At 39.0% G+C, this 20,866-nt stretch overlaps 1 protein-coding gene across 1 annotated transcript; it reads left to right on the top strand.

Annotated features, from left to right (window-relative positions):
* Positions 1–360: 360 nt before the first annotated feature.
* On the top strand, positions 361–20,620 carry LOC139442581 (ATP-binding cassette sub-family C member 10-like). Its single transcript, XM_071223421.1, has 17 exons — positions 361–2,449; positions 3,446–3,673; positions 5,794–5,956; positions 6,810–6,988; positions 8,576–8,827; positions 9,512–9,610; positions 10,573–10,762; positions 12,591–12,830; positions 13,342–13,471; positions 13,667–13,892; positions 14,724–14,939; positions 15,862–15,989; positions 16,377–16,546; positions 16,855–17,015; positions 18,274–18,527; positions 18,839–19,082; positions 20,078–20,620. Exons 1-17 carry the CDS (start codon positions 800–802, stop codon positions 20,321–20,323), a joined length of 4,776 nt encoding a protein of 1,591 aa, XP_071079522.1. The 5' UTR covers positions 361–799; the 3' UTR covers positions 20,324–20,620.
* Positions 20,621–20,866: the final 246 nt, after the last annotated feature.

The raw sequence follows: 20,866 nt of genomic DNA, 5'->3' as shown, positions 1-20,866 counted from the left end.
GTGATCACGAGTACAAATTGTGTGTGTGTGTGTGTGTGGGGTGTGTGGTGGGGGTAAGGTTCATATTTTACGGGATAATGGGCCGATTGCCACATCAGGATTTTATGAGTGACTCAATCCGTATGGTAGGAAGAGTAATTTCCCTTTATGAAGTCAATGTCGCAACGCATAACTTGAACAATGTTTCTTTCAAATCGAATGACACCTGTTACTATTAAGAATCATGAAATCGTACTCGAAAGGATTGCTAAGAAAATAGATTACAGTATTCCGAGATGAACTATAGAATGCAAATGTCGTAAAACATTAGAACCGGAAAAAGATTTGCTGGTGATAGTGCATCGCCGTCGTCGATGAAAATGCCAGAAGAGAAGATATATCACATATCTCCTGCTTAATTGCATCACCGTTCGAGTAACATGCATTGCTAAGAGTAGAGTGAAGCTTATGGTTTGTGGGGAATTCAAAAAAAGGTCTACAAAGAAACGGATAAAGTCGCTGAAAGTGAAATCCCGCGAAAACCGATCATAATGATGTCATACAAATAGAAATGCCGTAGCAGACGACGCATCTAATTTCACAACTGCCTTTATTTTGTTGTGACTCAGACTCATGAATTACGTCACTGTGCGGTAAGCAAGAAAAGATACATTATTGATTGGAGGTTGCAATGGGGGATTTAATCACAGCCATCGAATAAGTAAAAAGGATTAAACTTCAACTGCCTGAAGATACCACAAGCCCATCTGTGTGCAAATTCTGCCCAATTTTTTTCTACCCATAGAGGAACACTGCAGTCATGAATTGGCATTGGCACTGGCACCAGTTGTGTGGTCGGAATGGCAACTTCACTGCATGGAATCATGATGATTTCAGTCACTGTTTTGAGCTAGTTGTGTTTGTATGTCCTGTGCATGTGCTACTTGCGCTCGTCAGTGCATACTACTTTGCACAAAGTCAGAAACGGTTCGGAGGCAGTGAGCTACATGTGTCATGGACATGGTTCTTGAAATTTCGTTTCCTAGTAACAACTTTATTGATTTTGTGTCCAATGTTACAAATTATTTTCACTGTTACACTTCTTCAGTTAAAGCCTAGCCTTGCAGATTGTGTTACTGTTGGTGTGATTATATTCACCTGGACCTTACACACTGTATATGTGTGGTGCATTCGGTATCTTCATGCAATTACAATGCGGGGTCCACTAGCAGTGTTTGTTACTTTCCTTATGACAATGGTATCTCTAGGTATTCATTTGAGATCTGTGATCATTCAGCATATAGAGAAGAATTCAAACCACAACTCTGCTGAAGAATATGCAACTTATGTCACACTTGGATTACAACTGATGTATCTTGTAACACTTATCCCAAACAGACGAAGAATTTATAGGACCGATATGTTCACAAGAAATCTCAACTACGATTCACCGGAAACAGAAGTTTTGTCTTGGGATAATATAAGGTCATATGGTGGAGTTGACCAACAGAATACTCAGGAAGTATTACAAGCCGAGAAAGGTGTCAATTGTTTTTCTTGGATTTCATTTCACTGGGTGCAGCCTATGATGTCTCGAGGTGCTAAACATATGATCCAAAGTGCTGATGATATTTTTGTTTTACCTAGCAGATTAGGTACAGAAAAAATACAGTATGAATTCAGTCAAGTTATTTCTCAGAGGAAACAGAACATGCAGTTGTATTCTTCAGAGAACCAAGACACCTTGACAAACTCATTGCAAAACCAGCACTTGATCAATTCATCTATAGACTCTCCTGGTGATCTAAATAACATTGAAAACAATAGCAACAACTCTTATGTCAGTTATAGATCTGGTAAACATAAGGATGGTAACGCTAAGTCTAAAAGTGACAGCCTGTTCCGAGCGTTGAACTCTGCATTTGGTGTGGAATATTATCTGTTGGGGATTCTAAAATTACTAGCAGATGCTTCAGGTTTTGCTGGTCCTATTCTTTTAAATCTATTGGTGTCCTATATTGAAGATAAAAAGGAACCAGCGTATCATGGTTATATTTATGCTGCTGGCCTCATGGTATTCACATTCTTAGGAACAGTGTGTTCCACCCAGTTTGACTACAACTCGCAAGTTGTTGCCTATAAGATTAGATGTGCTGTTATTACTACAGTTTACAAGAAAGCCTTGTCTATCAGTTGTGTCACAATGTCCAAGTTCAACACTGGCCAAATAGTCAACTTCATGAGCACTGACACAGATCGGATTGTCAATTTCTGTTCGAGCTTTCATGCGTTCTGGAGTTTACCATTCCAAATAGGTGTGTCATTATATCTTCTCCATCAACAAGTTGGCCTCGCCTTCTTAGCTGGTCTTGCCTTTGCCATTATACTCATTCCTATTAACCGACAACTCGCCATCAAGATTGGTGAACTCAGTACCAAGATGATGGAACAGAAGGATTCAAGGGTTAAGGTGAGCTGGATGATAGTTGTGAAGATTTTATCCTCACAGAAGTGATGGTTACATTTATGCTCATAATCAAAATTGACATTATTTCTGTTGTCCTTTATAAATCTCTAGTGGAGTCATCCTATTGTTCACCAGAAGGGTTAAATCTCATAAACAGGGATGTTATCATATCCCTGGGATTTTATATAATATCATGCTGATTTCATTAATACAACTTCCGTTTAGATTGTAACATATGACTGTTTCTCGCTAGAAATTTATTTTACATTTCAACACAATGTAATGACAAATGTAAAATCAAATGACAAATGTTTTCTTTATATTCCCGAGTGAGTGTACCACTAGGCTGCACAGTTGTCTGATAAATCAAAATGCTTTTAAGAATGTCTATTCCAAGCTGTAAGCCAGCAACAGATATTTTACGCCCATTTCCTAAGGTTCATGGAAAGTATGTTTGAAATAAAACTGTTGATAAATGTTATTTCCTTTTTCAGTTCTTAAGTTCGATAAAACACTTACTTCCTGTTTTTATGATATTTATAAACATTATCATTGGGATTAGACCTTGGGGCTGATGCTCCTTGGTTTTATCACGCGAATGTGGGTTTTAAACATAAAAACCCTCGGATGTGCTTTATCCTACCCATAGGCTTTTATAATGATATTGAAAAAATCAGTCTGCAATTTTATCCAATTGTCTGAAGCATGTATCTAACAGTAAATTTCTTTCTGTTGAGGTTAAGGCAATAATCACTAATAGCCACTGACCATGCTGACTGCAAATTACATGAAAATTCATCATAGTTATGTATTGGTTCTTTGATCATGATGTGGTTATCCTCCTCCTCCTCCTCCTCCTCCTCCTCCTCCTCCTCTTCATCATCATCGACCATGACATTTCATCCTTCCACATTACTCATCATGCTCACTCTGTATTGATATTTATCATGTTTAATGTGTGTTAACAAAATTTAATGTTTGACGATACCACTTTTTCAGCTGATGAATGAGATACTGTATGGCATCAGGGTTGTGAAGTTCTATTCCTGGGAAGACCATTTTGTGAAGAAGATCCAAACTATAAGAGATGCTGAGCTAAAGAGTCTGAAAGGCCGGAAGTATCTGGATGCGTTCTGTGTGTATTTTTGGGCCACCACACCTGTGCTGATCTCCATTCTCACGTTTACCACCTACTCACTCATGGGGAATAAACTTACAGCAGCAAAAGTAAGAACCTTTGGACGTGTTGAAAGACTTTCTTTGTACACTTAGTGTTGCAGTCAACAATCATGGCAATGCTCCATCAGCTCATTTTATAGCAATTACAGGTATACATGTTTAAATGTGTTGTTAACATCTTAAACATCTCACATATGTACAGGGTGGTCATCAACTCTCAGATTAGCTCTATCACACAGTTAAGTCAGTCTTGGTTGATTATTAACATTATTATAGATTTTTGTTCTGTGAAATAGTTTCGAAACAGTCTAATCATATTAGTACATGTATCATGAATATTAAAATTCAAACACTTTAAATTCTCAAATTTTTTATGTGGTCTGCTTTATGCAATCTACTAATTTGGATGATCCTTCTGCACTTTGTCATGTTAACCATTGTTGCTGAACCATGATCTATATTTGGTTTCCCAGTTAGTGCTCATGGTGATATAAAGCAATACTGTATGTTCTTAACAATGCATTGCACTGCCCGTTACTGAGGCACTAGACTAACATCTAGTCTCTGAAATGAACATATCATACAGAAAAAAAATAGTTGTTAAATTATCTTAATATGAAATTAATAAAAAGGAGCCGAGAGACTCTCTTCATTTTCAGATACTGCAGAAATCTAGACTTGCCAAACATTATAGACTTGCATGGGCTGTATTTGATATATTTGTATCAGGGTCTGTATGACAGACTACTGAGGCACTAACAGGTTATTTGTTACTCACTTCAACTTCCATGTTTTGTTTTCAACTTCCATGTTTATTGTTTCACCACAGGCTGATGCATTGAAGCAAAGATTTCTTGTAAATTGCATAATTATCAAAAACTGTTATTCTGCTCTCCAAGCCATCACTCATGCCCGAATACATGTAGTCTGTCTCACAGTACCTGGACCAAATTATTTTCCCTTTTCGGCCACCTTTTACTGTAATGCTATGGTTATAAATGAAGCAAGTCTAGATTTTCCACAGGTTCCAATCTCACTGGGGCTCCTTTTCAATTTAAATATGGTTGCTTGTTTCTATCAAAATTATATATCTTCAGAGACTAAGCATTAGTGTAGTATACATGCTACTAGTACAGTTTTAGATAATATCTTATGAAATCAGTTGCTTAGGTATTTACATGCTCGATTATCCAGTGTAATATATTTATTCTAGACCTATTCTATGATAAGTACTTTTGACCCATTCACTACAATAGCTTTGTTTGGGAAGTGACTTCATCTTCATCATGTTCATCTCTCCTATGAGTTACATCATTCATTAGCTCATGATAGGATGTCCATACTAATACTAGCATCATGTCCTTTCAACATGTTGACTGAAAATCAAGCTCAAAGATTGCAAAATGGGTCCAGGGATTTGTCATAATAAATGATCACTGGATAATCAAGGAAAAGCAGTGTTTGAAAATTAAGAAGGTTCTTGAGGTTTTCTGCTATAGAATTCCGGGATGTATCTACCAGTACTTTTGATCTGCTCTGGCCAATTAAGAGGCTGCAGTACATAGTTTTACACTATTGCATTAATGCAATGTTAAAATACTGCCTAATTTGTGAAATTAAGAACTATAAGAAAAATCCCAATTTTGAAAAGAATTATGAGTTTTTCCCAGTTTGCCTTATTTAAGAGTCCTAGGACCCATGAAGATCCGAGGTAGAATAGGTCTTCAGCAACTCATGCTTGCCGTAAAAGGTGACTGTGCTTGTCATAAGAGGCGACTAACGGGATCAGGTGGTCAGACTCGCTGACTTGGTTGATGCATGTCATTGCCGAATCGATGCTCATGATGTCAATCACTGGATTGTCTGGTCCAGACTCGATTATTTACAGACAGCCTTCATATAGCTGGAATACTGCTGAGTGCGGAGTAAAACAACAAACAAACAAACAAACAAACAAAAAAGGGTCCTAGATAAATCCCTGGAATTTGAAACTTGGGATGCTCTAAATCTTAAACATTAGGTTTTTTACAATGACCCCTCGACTTTTATGTTATGTTTCGAACACTTGTGAAGTATGTCATACTACAGCCAATATCTGATGAACTTTTCCCACACTTTCAAGTTCCCCCTCATCCTGCTCATGGTTCTGTTCATGTATGTTCCCCCAGGTGTTCACAAGCCTCTCTCTGTTCTTGATGTTGATTGGCCCTCTCAATGCCTTCCCCTGGGTAGTCAATGGCCTCATGGAGGCATGGGTCTCTATGAAGAGAGTGCAGGCTTTCTTTAAGCTCCAGGAACTGGACATGGACAAGTACTACTCACATTCCTCAGGTTAGCATCATTCAAATTTCAGGGAATATATGTCAGATGTGGATCCAGGATATTAAAAAACAGGGGGTTCCACTTGGGCCATTTGTAACTAACTTCAGTTGGGGTGGGTGGGTGGGTTCCAACCCAAAAAATCACAAACATTATGTGTAAGTCATTATAATATTTATGACAACAACCAAATCAAAATGTTATAATGTTAGGACAAAATGTCATCAGATGTAACCCTCCCTCTGGATCCGCCTGTGTGTCTTATATTGTGTTTCAATATGAACTCATGTATTTGCGGATTCTTTTCAATCTTTTCTTTTCCAATATGTATAACGTTTATTTATCCTTACATATTGTCTTAGGTTAGATTTGGGGGCACAGATGGCCCAGTCGTCTAAGGGGACGCAATTCACTGTGCAGAGTTGCATCCTTTGGGCACGCCAGAAACCTATTGTAGGTTCGAATCCCAGTTCGCCCCGATTATGTTTCTAGGCTTGTCAGCACCATACCCGTACTCGTGGGTTTCACTAAAGTGGTAATTCGGTAAACATCTAAGACCTGCATCACTTCGGGCTTTCCTCCCACATCAAGCTGACACGCCATGTTATATACTGTTAAAAACGGCGTTAAACCCAACTCACTCACTATATATAGCTAGTTTACACTAATGGCTCAAGTCTAGGATCAAATTATCTATGATTACGTGCCAATATTTGACAGGGAACATGCAGCATCTAGATGATATAGTAGAAGTATGTATTGCTGTACACATATAGAGGATACTAAGTTTTTAAGCTTCTGGGGTAATATTCTTTTGACAAATGTGTCAATATATATCTTTAGTACATAGTGAATTCATTGATAGCTGTTCATGGGCCTCTGATGGAAGTCAACAATGGTAGCTTCTCCTGGCAAAACATTCCTAACACCCAGTCCTCCGACCAGCCCTCCGACCAGACCTCCGACCAATCCTTTGATGAATCGCCTACCGCTGTGACACCAACCACACTCAAACTCAGGGACATCAATCTCAACATCCAAAAGGTAACAGTCTTTGGTAATTTGTAGAAAGGCGAAAATAGTTATATATTTTTTACAAAATTATTATCTGTCTTGATATGATATTCACTGAAATTGATAGAGCATGCTAATTGTAAAAACTCAGTTCATGTTTGACTTTGAGAATGATGGGTATGACCATGAGTGACATTGTAAGTGGTGGTTCATTCATATTAGGAATGGTTATTGGAAGATGGAAGCATATCACAATATATTTTCATTCTTAACAACTTTCAATGTGGAATGTATCATCATTGCCATGTTGCCTTGGATGTTCACTGACCATGATTGATAGAAATGTGAAATCAAAGGGAGTTAACTATAAACTAAGCAGAATCTTTGCGAGAAATATATTACTTTGCATTTTGGTATTACCCATATAACATATTGAAGGTCATCACATAATCAAACTTTATATACTATTTTTTCCTTATGAAAAAAGATACAGTGCTTCATAAAAAGTTCAATAAAATACATGAAATTTATTTCTGAATTAAATAATGCATCTTTCAACACATTTCACCTCGACTTTAAGGTCGTGATTCACAATTTGCCTGTTCATGCATGGAGCACCATTGTTGTTTGTTTGGAGCATGACACTCACATGTTTTTTTAATGTGAACAGCAGCACACAATGGCTGTTTTGCTGTCAGGTGCTGATAGAAAAACTTTTCTTATACTGTAAATTACTCTTTACACAATGCCACGGCATGTTAATAATCAAGATCTATGTGCCATGGGTATGCTGCAAACAGGAATGGTGCAAACAAACTTGCCAGACATTTTAGTGTTCATCAAAACACGATGTCATCTCTTTGGAGACATTATCTACAGCAGGACAATACTCATGACTTGCCATGGCCGGTCATCCATGTGTGACGCCATTTTTGGTTGTGCATTTACGGAATCGATACCAAACTGCCACATTAACAACTCGAACAATTCCTGGGTTGAGACCAATTAGTGGCAGAAGCACAACCTCCAGCCCTGATGTCCACCGATACGCCAATTTTGCATCCATGTCACTCAGGCACAACTAGCTTTGTGTTGACTGCATCATAGGTTCAGAAGACAAGACTGGGACAGTATACTGTTCACCGATGAGTCCAGGTTTCAGCTGTGATGGTAGTTCGAAGACCTTCAGGCATCAAGGAGAACGTTTAAGAACACTTGCATTACTCAGTGTCATTTGTTTGGGGGTGGAAGTGTAGTGGTATGGGGTGGCATACGAACCTCCTTAACAATTTTCATTTGGTTCATGACATCAGATGACAATAGGTTCTTTCCAACTGATTGGTTCAAGACAATTCAAGTCAAGTTGGGAAGGTTGTCTATGATCTATGACAGATAATATAATCACTATTACGCAGCCTGTGCCAAAACGCTTTGAGATCATTAACCCGATCTTGGCTCCCAGCATAATTCTCAATAGAATATAGGACTGTTATTATAGAGATTACTTGACCGAACAGAATGTTTCTTTCAAGTCATGCCGTACTCGATCATATCTTAAACATGTTAAAAGCAGATAAATCATTTCTTTTGTATGATCAGATTGTTTCAATATTTCAGGGTCAGTTTATTGGTGTGATTGGGAAAGTGGGATCAGGCAAGAGCAGCCTCTTCAGTGCCCTGATGGCGGAGATGAAGAAAGATGGGGGATCAGTGACTGTTGAGAACTTGTCAGATGGTTTCGCTCTGGTAGCCCAGGAACCATGGGTCCAACATGCAACAGTGAAAGAAAATATCCTGTTTGGGAAAAGATATGAAGTCAGAAGATATGACAGTGTATTGGATGCATGTGCTTTGGTTGATGACTTGAAGGTAAGTTTAGTGTGTCGGTCATTTCAACAGTGTGCTATATTTTCGTAATTTTTTGCTCATGAATTCATTGGCTTTTTTTCGTTTCTTCTCTGAACAATATGTGTTTTTCAGATTTGCACTATTTGATACCCATGAGGTTAAACTTGATAATATTCCTTGGTATCAAAACTGGCTAATTCTAAGACACATAAAAGTTATTTGCAAGTTTATTGTGTTGCTATTGAATCAATGTTATGTTGGCCTGTTCGAAATGTTGTTCTCCTTTCATTACTGAGGAAATTGACATATCTATCAAAAAAAGTATTTGTACCCAGTGATCAGTTGAAAATATTACCTCTGGGATGTAGTGGATAGAGCTTCTGCCCAGAGAGTGGAAGGTTGCACCATAACAAAAGACCTTAAAAGATGGTCCTTGTGGTTTCCCACGCCCGTGCTCGGCATTGGGGGTTAAAACAAAGACTTGTTGGCTTGAGTTGGTATATACTGTGTCTGAGTGGGTTGTCCACATTAAGCTGCGCCATAGTACCTCAGTGAGCTAGCACAACAAACTGCAATAATCATGAACAGGACTTTTAACCCCATTTCATGTTACCTCCAAAAAATTGGCTTTCCATCTTCCAGTTTTTCTGGCTTTCTGGTCTGTGTTATTAAATGTTGACTGTTGTAATTGTGTTCTGTTTGTAGATGTTGCCTGCAGGAGACCACACCGAGATCGGGGAGAATGGCGTCACCCTCAGTGGGGGTCAGAAGGCCAGGATCGCCTTGGCCAGAGCGGTCTATCAGGTAAACACAGTAGTAAACACACAATAGCATACCGTAAACTATGTTTATAATGAACACGCTTATAACAAACTGACGGATATAACAAACTGTTCGTTTGGTCCTGGCAATTTGCTGTATATTATATCAAAGAAAATTGATGGATATAACGAACACGCTTATAATGAAATAACGGATACAGCAAACTCACTTTGTGGGTCTGTGTGTACTCTGTCAACGATAATGTTTAAATTTATTATGAACTGTTAATTCCTGAGCTGAGCTGCTCATGTGTCGCCAATCTGTTCAAAGTGGCAATAAACGATGGAAGGCAATTGATTTACTCTTAAGTACTGACACCGTGTCCTCAAATTACACCCTCAATTAACAATAGTAAGACAGTGATTAGGCTACAGCCTTTTTTTAAAAATGTTTTCCTAAGCAAATGTTTACTTCAGCTGAAATCTTTGCTGGAGCAAACGGGAGAGAAATGTCAATATAGCTGTAAATTATGATTATTTTCTGCATGTCACAATTTTGTAATGACTTCTTTTTAAATGGTTTAAAAGTGACATGAGGATCTATTTTAAAAAATGATTACTAGCTTGGCCAACTGAGTAACTGTACATGCTTTAATGATATCGCATGGTGTGAATTAGGATATCTCAAACACGTCTCTTGTAATCTCTTGATCAGCAAGTTCTCTCTCTCTCCGGAAATTCAAGACTTCTGACACTCCTTTTCATAAAATCAGTATGACACACATGCTGGTATAATAATCTCTATCTACAGTATACTACATTTATAACAAACACGCTTATAATGAACTAATGGATATAACAAACTGCTTTTTGGGTCCCATTCATTTGCTGTATATATGCTTATAACAAACCACGATTATAACAAACTAAAATTATTGGTCCTTTAGAGTTTGTAACAACCGTAATTTACTGTATTTCTATGCTGCACCCTTCTGTTCACTACAGGATAAAGATGTCTACTTCCTTGATGACCCCTTGGCTGCTGTAGATGCTCACGTTGCCAAGCACCTGTATCAGAAATGCATCATGGGATTGTTGAAGCAGAAGACCAGGATCCTGTCCACTCATCACACACAGTTCCTGGCCAAGGCTGACCATGTTATTGTTATGGATAATGGATGCATTGTACAAGCTGGTGAGAGAATAAGCTAAACATTATTTCAGTGACTCAATGGAGAAATATGTATGTGTTGATCAAGATTTCAGTTTTAGTTAGCTTTGTATCTTGAACTGTTTTGACTGATTACTTGTATACAATGTACACTTAGGATATAAACCCTTGGGGAACCAGGTTAGAACAGTCCCAAGCACTGTCTTTTTTTTGCCAGAAGAGTTGAACAAAATTGTTATTTACAGTCCACTTTGATATACAGTGGTCCCTCGTTATAGCGCTCGGTAAAGCCTGGCTCCAAAAATTTACTAACATTTTTAATAAACTCAAGTTTTCCAATGACACGATGTTTTCCCCCATCTCAGAAAACATTATCAGCTGATCACCGGAAATACCAATCAACAAATCTGAACTGAAGTATGCAATTTAGTCCTATTATTATAATATCTGGTAATAAAAAATTGTTCATCGTTTATCTGGACTAATGTTTGCAATATATTTTATTAATTATATTCAAAATTTCATTCAATAATTATGATAATGTTTACAATAATTTCGGCGAAATCGTGTGCACAGCTGATTGCTATTTCCGGCTTAGTTTATGAGAAAATACACACAGTAATCTTAATCTCTACATATAAAACAATGCCTTGGAAAGCAGGAAATACATTTCAAATGGTAAATCATCATGTCTAGTGACGTTTTATATCAAATTTCATACTTATATTGTCCATGTTCATTATACCTGTTTCTTCACCTGAATTCGCTGAACGGATACGATGTTGTTTCCTTAAAGTGCATATTAATATTCGATAAAAAAACATTTACACTATGAATCATAAATAACTTCTATTCTAATCTTTTTTGAAACTCTGAAACGTGCAACGTAGATCGTGTTAGGTAGGCAGAGCATGTATACTGTTTTGTTGGTCATCTCTCACCTACGAATTGACCTTCGTAAACCGCTGATCATCTATAACGATCATCAATTATTTGGACCCCGAAGGTAGCATTGTAGCCAGGGATCACTGTAGCTGGAATATTGTTGACTGTCAGTTCAACCTCCCTGTGTGGAGTCCATGGTAGAATGGGCCTATCCCAATCCTTGTGAAAGTGGACAGAATTTGGGATTAGGTAGATGTAAGAATAAGAAGATAAACATCATGTGTTTTCAGATTTGAGGGTTTAATGATTCATCCCTGGAAATTTGGAGATTTCATATGTTAAAATTCCTGGGCTTCAAATACTGGCTTTGAATACCATTTGATCACTTATTCAACCAATCAGATTGCAGCACACATTCCCATTATTTTACTTTGTGCATTAAGGGTGACGTGGAAGCCATTATATCTAAATTATGCAGATCTTTCCTCGTGCGAAGTCTGTGGTTTGTCTGATCCAGTCTTGACTGTTAACAGGCCATTATGATATAGCTGGAATATTGCAAACTGCGGGAAAAAACATCTGCCTGTTCACAAATTACGTCAACAGGTTGTGGACCTAATATTTGTACAGTGGATTGACATCTGGCTGAAAACTTGAAAAAAGTTTGAATTTTGATCAAATTTGGTTAACAGGAATTCTCATATTGTAGAGGATTATAGTATAAGTTGTAGCAGGATCACTCAGGGTACATGGAGTTTGATGAATCCCACATTTGGTTTTATTCCATGAGCCAGAGCCATACCCCATGTGATCCTGCCACAACGAATATATCTTACCAAATTGTTTTAATGTGACATTGTAAAAGAATTAACACAAATTCAAAATTGATAGAAAACAGCGGTTTGAATGAGCTGAGGTGAACTTGTGCTATGTCACAGCTGAACATGTCTTTTGTTTCTTGATGTAGGCCCTCCAGAAGAAGTTCTACCCTCAATCCCAGCCAGCTTTGATTATAAGACTGAAACGCAGGCCTCGGGCTCGGGTTCTGAAGATGACGACATGGCCACAGACCCTCAAGATGGAGCGTTGGTGGAGAAGGAGGAGCAAGAGAAGGGTGTGGTCAAACTAAAGGTGTACAAGACCTACTGGTTAGCTGTGGGCAAGTGTCTGTCCCCACTGGTGCTCTTAGCTCTCTTACTTATGCAAGGTGAGAAATCTACCTCATATGTCAGCTTGTTTGAAAAGATGAATGTAAGAAACATTTACAAAGTGTTTTAAATTTAAGAGGACCCGTGAAGATCTGGGGTAGAATTCTTGCTGTAAAAGGCGGCTATGCTTGTTGTAAGAGGCGACTAACAGGATCGGGTGGTCAGGCTCGCTGACTTGATTGATGCATGTCATTGTATTCCAATTGCGTGGATTGATGCTCATGATGTCAATCACTGGATTATCTTGTCCTGACTCTATTATTTACAGACCTGGAATTTATTTATATAGCTGGAATATTGCTGTTTGTATGTATTTCAGGGTTAGAATTTAACCAGGGAAATTTAATTGTCAGAATGATGATAACATATAACTTGATATGACAACACCTCCAAAGTGTTCCAAATTCTACTCACCCTGAGGATATTTTATACATGATTGGCAAACTTGATCTTGATAAGAGGCGCGTGCTATTTTCTATCTTCATTAGACAGCATCTAATTGCTTTTCAGCTTCAAGGAACATCAGTGACTGGTGGTTGTCTTACTGGGTGACAAACAGCCATGCTCCAAATACTTCCATCAGTGGCAATGCTACTTCACATGTGGTCTCATCTTGGTATCCCCAGGAATATTTCTACGTGTAAGTAGTGTACTTGTTCATGATAAAACATTGCTTACAAATCAGTCTTCTTACAAAATCCCTCAACATAGAATCAAGTTATTAATACATGTTGGGTAGATTTCAGCTTCTACCATAATAACAAGACATTTCAAAGACCTTGGTTAGCAGAGAAAATTTGATATGATTTGGACTCAAACCTTTCTCCGCTTGCAGAGCCACGCCCTTCATCTCCCCCTCGGCTCCATCTGTCAACAACAACACCATCGTGCCATCCAACATGACCTACGCAGATGACAACATCCCCTTCTATCTCACTGTGTATGGGTGCCTTGCTGGAGCCAACACTGTCTTCACACTGTTCCGAGCATTTTTGTTTGCATATGGTGGCATATGTGCTGCTCGGGTAGTTCACAAGAATCTCCTGGCATCTATTCTTAAGGTGAGGTCATTTGAAGGCCAATGCACTAAAGTATTGACATGTGATTTTGACCTGTAAACAGTATAGTACGAATACTGTGGGTGACATATTTTGATAAACCCCTCAAGGTGAGAGCCTAAATTATTTTTTTCCAGAAAATGATGAAGAGAAACTGCTTAGGTAACAATAACACCAATAAGTCCATTTATGATGGGCCAAATTCCATTCATCAAGTGAATGCAGATGGGACCCATGAAGATCCGTGGTAGAATAGGTCTTCACCAACCCACACAAAAAATAGTTCACTGGGAGTTTTACACACACACAAAATAGTTCACTGGGAGTTTTACACGCACACACAAAATAGTTCCCTGGGAGTTTTACGCACACACGAAATAGTTCACTGGGAGTTTTACACACACACAAAATAGTTCACTGGGAGTTTTACACACACACAAAATAGTTCACTGGGAGTTTTACACACACACAAAATAGTTCACTGGGAGTTTTACACACACACAAAATAGTTCACTGGGAGTTTTACACACACACAAAATAGTTCACTGGGAGTTTTACACACACAGAATAGTTAACTGGGAGTTTTACACGCACACCCAAAATAGTTCCCTGGTAGTTTTTACAGACAAACACAAAATAGTTCACTGGGAGTTTTACACAGATGCAAAATAGTTCTGTGGGAGTTTTACACACACACACAAAATAGTTCCCTGGGAGTTCCCTGGGAGTTCCCTGGGAGTTAGATTGTCTTGGGTCAGTGGATAATTGTCTAATATTTGCCAGATGCTGAAACCACGTCATCTGCTTTCAGCAATATTATTTCTTGTCTTGCAGGCTCCAGTCACTTTCTTCGATGTCACACCAATAGGGAGGATCATCAACCGATTCTCCTCAGACTTGTACAGCATCGATGACTCTCTGCCCTTCATCCTCAACATCTTCCTGGCCCAGGGGTATGGCATCCTGGGCACTCTCGTCATCACGTGCTATGGCCTGCCCTGGTTTGCTATCCTCCTTGTGCCACTGGGCCTGCTGTACTACAAGATTCAGGTTCGGGACCCAACTTTGGTTTTGTAAAGATGTGACAGTGAGAGGTTGTTGCTGCATCAGCAATATTGCAGATGTTTGCAGCGACCGTAAATGATGCATGGTATATGGAAAGCCATGAAGATCTGGGTTGGAATTGGTGTTCAGCAACCCATGCTTGAAGTAAGAAGTGACTATACTTGTCATAAGGGGCAACTAATGGGATCGGGTGGTCAGGCTCGCTGACTTGGTTGGTGCATGTCATCATATCCCAATTGCGTGGATCAATGTTCATAAAATCATTCACTGGATTGTCTGGTCCAGACTTATTAATTTACAGACCTCAATCATATAGCTGGAATATTGCTGAGTGAGGCATTAAACAACAAACAAACAAATATGGTACATATGAAGGATTTCACTTTATGGGCTTGGAGCTCATGAGTCTCAAATTGATCCTTCGAAAAGGTGTTCATAGGTATCTATGGTCATGTTTCAGTCAAATATTTCACAATATACAATATTTCATTAAGCTTTTGTCCTGTGTTTTGTTCTGTCATTGACTGCATGTACAATAGTTCTAACTGATGCATAAGCTTAACAATTCTCCTTACCTGCAAACAAATCTGTCATTTTACACACTTTTGTATTAATTAGATGAATCTTTAATGGACAAAACAGACTTTCCTTTGCCCTGGACATGCCGGAGTTGAAGTCAATGTTTAACACAACATTAGTGTTGCTGGCATAGGTCCATCTTCAAGTCCATATCTCATTTTTGCTGGTTGACTAAAATGGCCATCTGGTGGTTAAAATCCAAACCACAAACTTGCAAAAGCATCTTTGTAGTGCGTGGGCCATGAGCTGGACACTTGGACATGCTAAGACAGAAGCCAAGAACACCAGTGCCAGTTACATGTTATAATGTCCGCTCTCTGTCCTCCAGCATTTCTACCGCCACACCTCCCGGGAACTGAAGCGGATCTCCAGTGTTACTCTGTCCCCCATCTATGCTCACTTCTCTGAGAGTTTGACCGGACTGTCCACCATCAGGGCACTCAGGGCAACTGACAGGTCAGTCCTACTTTCTCTACAGGCTTCATGTGATGTACATATTCATTTGCACCAACACATTTTCCTCATGTTCATCAGTAAATAATTAGGAGCATCTTAACATTTGTTTTCTAACAAAGTAATAAATAGGAAGACCAGAAGAAATATTTTTAATCAACAAATGTCCTTTTCAGTTTTTATTCAGTATCTTTAAAACAGTGTATGCTTAAAACCTTTCCCCTAAAACAAATATTAATTTTACTTTATGACATATAACCGATAAATAGCCCTCAAGTTAATATACAGATGCCACATGTGTTATTAAGTAAATATTGATTTCATTCATTTCTTTTGATGGTTTGTTACTGTAAAGAGTTTTCTCAGCAGCCTAATTATATGTATGAACAGATTCTGCAGAGAGAACCTTTCTCGTCTTGACACAAACCAAAAAGCTCAGTATGCTACAACTGCTGCAGCGAAATGGTTGGATTTTCGACTGCAAATGCTTGGTGTTGCCATGGTTACTGGAGTTGCATTTGTAGCAGTTCTGGAACATCACTTCCATACAGTAAACCCAGGTAAGTTTTCTTTGTTTTCAACTGGTTACAAATGTTTAAGCAAATTGAATATTGATTGACAAAGCAAAAGTTATGCAATGCAATCTTTTCGATAAATATTTCCTTTAACCTGTTGCTATATGTAAAAACTAAATCCTCAGACAGAATCTTGTCAAAAGACAAGATAATTCTGGCAGTGTATGTTTGTGTCAACTTGGAACGGACAAGGCATGATAAAGGCCCTTTTTGGCTCGCAGTATTTACATCAGCTGTAACACATTCTCTTTTAGAAATAATTGTTAAGTTGACAGTGTCATGATGTCTTCTAGGTTTGGTGGGTCTAGCCATCTCATACTCTCTGTCCATTACCAACCTGCTGGGGGGCGTGGTCATGTCCTTCACGGAGACTGAGAAACAGCTGGTCAGTGTAGAGAGGGCTGACCAGTACATCAATGATGTGCCCAGCGAGCAGTGGGAAGGAGTGCTGTTTGTAAGTTGCTGTATTTTGTTCTGGAAGATTTGTGTCACTGATCCTGCTCCTTTGTATGTTCCTCACTGAGAACTGCATCTTCCCAAGGCAAAGGAGTTAACTGACTATAAAAGTCCAGTTTCCACCCTTGCCGAACTAGGCTGGTATATTGGAGTTATGTTTTGTCTGGACTAACGAGTCTATGCATACTCCGATCAAAATCGCGCACCGAAATCAAAATCCGGTTCGTAAACTGTTGTGCAGATTTCGATCGATTGCAGGATTTGCAAAGCATGTGCATCAACAATTCGTTGTCAGCAGATATTTTCCAAATCCTTTCATGTTTTTAATCAAGGTGCTCACGTTTTAGATGCATTTCGTGATGTAAGACCCATTTAATCACAATATAGATCTTGATTATCAATCAGATCGTCCTGACAGGGCGCCACCATTTTGTGTGAAGCAAACGCAAGTGATACGAGAGATGAAATCTGATTGGTCCATAGGAGAGGCTTAGAAAGGACATAATTGGTAATAGCTACTGGTGGCACAATGATCAAGCCCAGTAATTCCAGCCTAGTTCAGCAAGGGTGGAAACTGGACTTTTAAAGTCAGTTAACTCCCTTGCCTCGGGAAGATGGGAGAACTGGGACACTGCATCTCTTTGTCAAAGATAGATTAGCAGACTTGAGTTCAAAGATATAAAGGGTTGTATGGATATCCATATTATATAATTGTTACTATTTAAGCAGCCCGCTGTAAATGTCATTAAAATAGAAGTGCATGTAACTTTCTAATTTAGGTAGCTAAAAGCATAGGATTTTGTGATAGGTTTGTGCGGCATAACACATATGTTAGACATGGTTCCCTTACCTGAGTAACATCAATACTGTACCTGGAGGCTTGTAACTTTCTTTAGCACTGCATCAGACCACATAAGGGTTAAACATGAATATTGATGAGTTCAACTGGTGAAGTCCAAATGATTCATGGTACATGTAAAATTTACACAGTTCTATATTTTCAAATTATTTTTTTTATAAATTTGTACATTATTTAGGGATTGCTCATTTATTATTGATGTGGGGAGGGGGGGCATGATAAAATGTTCGTTAAAATTGGGGGTGGGAGGTTGGCAAATTATGATACATTCCTAAGGCCTAATCTCACCGGCCCTCCCCTGTAAAAATGATCAGTCCCTTAGCAGAGAATGATGTTGTTATGCTTGCATATTTTGTTTAACTTCATTTAAGTTCACTCTATGTTTTTGTTACTTCAGCCACCACCATATTGGCCCATTCAAGGCGCTGTGAGTTTTAACCGTGTACAGATGAAGTACCGACCCAATCTTCCCAATGCTCTAAACTGTGTAACATTTGAAACAGAACCTGCCGAGAAAATTGGCATTGTTGGAAGGACAGGCTCTGGAAAGTCAAGCCTGTTTCTGGTGCTCTTCAGAATGGTGGAGATACAATCAGGGGAGGTAACTCTGGATGGCATCAATCTAAGTCATCTTGATCTTAAGGATATCAGGTGAGGAATACATTTGGTTCATTTTGAAGCAATTAATACATCATTAATACAAACCTGTGCAAGGGAAGGAAGCAATTTGAGATTTAATTTTTTTAATTAACTTTTGTTTCTTAAAGATTTACAGGTACCATGAAATCAAGTTGGATCAAATTCTAATTATGTAATGCAGTACACAATAATTGATACAGTTGAAATCAACAAAAACAAATAGGTTGAGCTCCATTCAAGATTAGCTGAATAATCCATAAACAAATTAGAATGTAGTTGTGTGGGGCATAAGATTAAACGGAAATGCTTGACATGTATTTTAGGTCCAGACTTGCTGTCATTCCACAAGATCCATTCCTGTTCAGTGGTTCAGTGAGAGAGAACTTGGACCCTACCTCGACTTTCACAGACAATCATCTGTGGCTAGCATTACGCCGATGTCACCTCATCACCGCTGTGGAGATGCTCGGTGGATTAGATGCAGATGTTGCCGAACGGGGGCGTCACTTCTCTGTTGGACAGAGACAGCTGCTGTGTTTGGCTAGAGCAATACTCACTAATGCAAAGGTTAGTTACAAGGACATGCTGCATGTCAGTTTGGTCCATATTCTAGGAAACCCGTGAAGATCTGGGTTGGAATTGGCTTTCGGGAACCCATGCTAGTCGTAAGAAACAAATTGGGTGGTCACGCTCAATGACTTGGTTTGTCATCATATCCCAATAGCGTGCACATGGTCATGGATTGTCTGGATCTGGTGGAAATTCAATTAATTACAGACTGCCTTCATATAGTTAGACTAGTGCTTAGTATGGCATTAAACAGCAGACAAACTAAATCATATTCTAGGAAAGCGCTTGTACTAGTCCACACTATTGTAGATTTTATAGTGCTAGCCCACTGAAATACCATGCCGCAGACTCTGTTTTCTGACTCCGAGCCCCATAATGCCGAGCACCAGGCAAGTTAACAACAAGTACCACCTTTCAATGTCTTTTGCTATGATTTTGGTAGACCTGACGCTCTACCACTAGATCATGGAGGTGGTCTCATATGACTGAGATAGCAGCGTTAACCCAAACTCACTCACTAATGGTGAAAGTTGCAGAGATTTATGGCTATGAACACATAAATGTCCTGAGAAGGATTGATTGAAGTTCAGTCACCTCCATGGTCCAGTGCAGAGGGTCTGCGCAGAGAGAGAAAGGTCAGTGTTTCAATCTCCGTCCATCTCATACCAAAAGAGACACGTGAAGATCCGGGTACAGAATAGGTCTTCAGCAACCCATGCTTGCAGTAAGAGGCGACTAGCGGGATTGGGTGGTCAGGCTCGCTGTCTTGGTTGATGCATCATCGTATCACAGTTGCGTGGATCGATGCTCATAATGTCACTCACTGGATTGTCTGTTCCAGACTTGATTATTTACAGACCTCCATTTTATTGCTGGAATATTGCTGAGTGGTCATAAAGCTGGAATATTGCTGAGTGCGGCGTTAAACAACAAACCAACCAACCTACCAACATATATATACACTGGACATTCAACTTGTCACTTGTGTTTAGGTGTTGTGTATCGACGAGGCTACAGCAAGTGTGGACAGTGACACCGACTGTCTGATCCAGGAGACACTGAAAACAGAGTTCAGAGACAGCACCGTCCTCACCATCGCCCATAGGATCAACACCATCCTGGACAGCGACCGAGTCATCGTCATGGCTGATGGCAAAGTAGCAGAGTTTGCCCCTCCAGGGGCTCTCCTGCAGAACACAAACTCTCTGTTCTACCAGCTGGTTCATGGTCGGCAGTGAGCAGATACAGCATGGTAGGCAACAGTGGAACAAACACCTTTGACCTTGTGTAGAAGACTGGCATGATGGCTGCAGAACTGAGGTGGTGGTCAATAATCAATATTACCATGAATATAAATGTGCAAACTTATGAATTAAGTATTTTATGGTATTTATAAGTATATTTCTGTGAATTTTTTGTGTGGTATTTGAAATATTTTATTTTTAATTATTGCTCATGGCAGGTAGGCCTGGGAAGAATCCATATTTGATAACCCACATACTCAAACCCTTATTATCCAACCCTATCCGGGTACACACTGTAGGTTTCAAGAGTTTGGACATTATGTCCGATTGGGAATTGCCCTAAAAAAAGCTATTTATGTACACTTATAAAATTATCAGATCATGCATACACTGAAGTCGACTTAAGTTCTATCTTTTCTCAAACGTTTAAAAGTGAGAAACAATGCATGGATGATCAGAAAAAATGCAAACATTAGCGACTTTTATTGTCATTGTATTTAAACAATATAGGGGCCACGGGTGGCCCAGTCGCCTAAG

Source organism: Haliotis cracherodii, unplaced genomic scaffold, assembly GCF_022045235.1.
Source record: "Haliotis cracherodii isolate W230 unplaced genomic scaffold, xgHalCrac1.p SCAF_5, whole genome shotgun sequence".
NCBI lineage: Eukaryota > Metazoa > Mollusca > Gastropoda > Lepetellida > Haliotidae > Haliotis > Haliotis cracherodii.
The sequence above is the reverse complement of the archived record's forward strand: the minus strand, read 5'-3'. Positions and strand labels throughout refer to the sequence as shown.

What these genes read in the sequence shown, in the direction of transcription:
- LOC139442581 (XM_071223421.1), top strand. Translation starts at nt 800, where the DNA reads ATGAATTGGCATTGGCACTGGCACCAGTTGTGTGGTCGGAATGGCAAC. An exon ending in TGGCCAGAGCGGTCTATCAG is followed by an intron (nt 9,611 to 10,572) that starts GTAAACACAGTA and finishes TGTTCACTACAG; the next exon opens with GATAAAGATGTCTACTTCCT. An exon ending in CTTCCATACAGTAAACCCAG is followed by an intron (nt 16,547 to 16,854) that starts GTAAGTTTTCTT and finishes GATGTCTTCTAG; the next exon opens with GTTTGGTGGGTCTAGCCATC.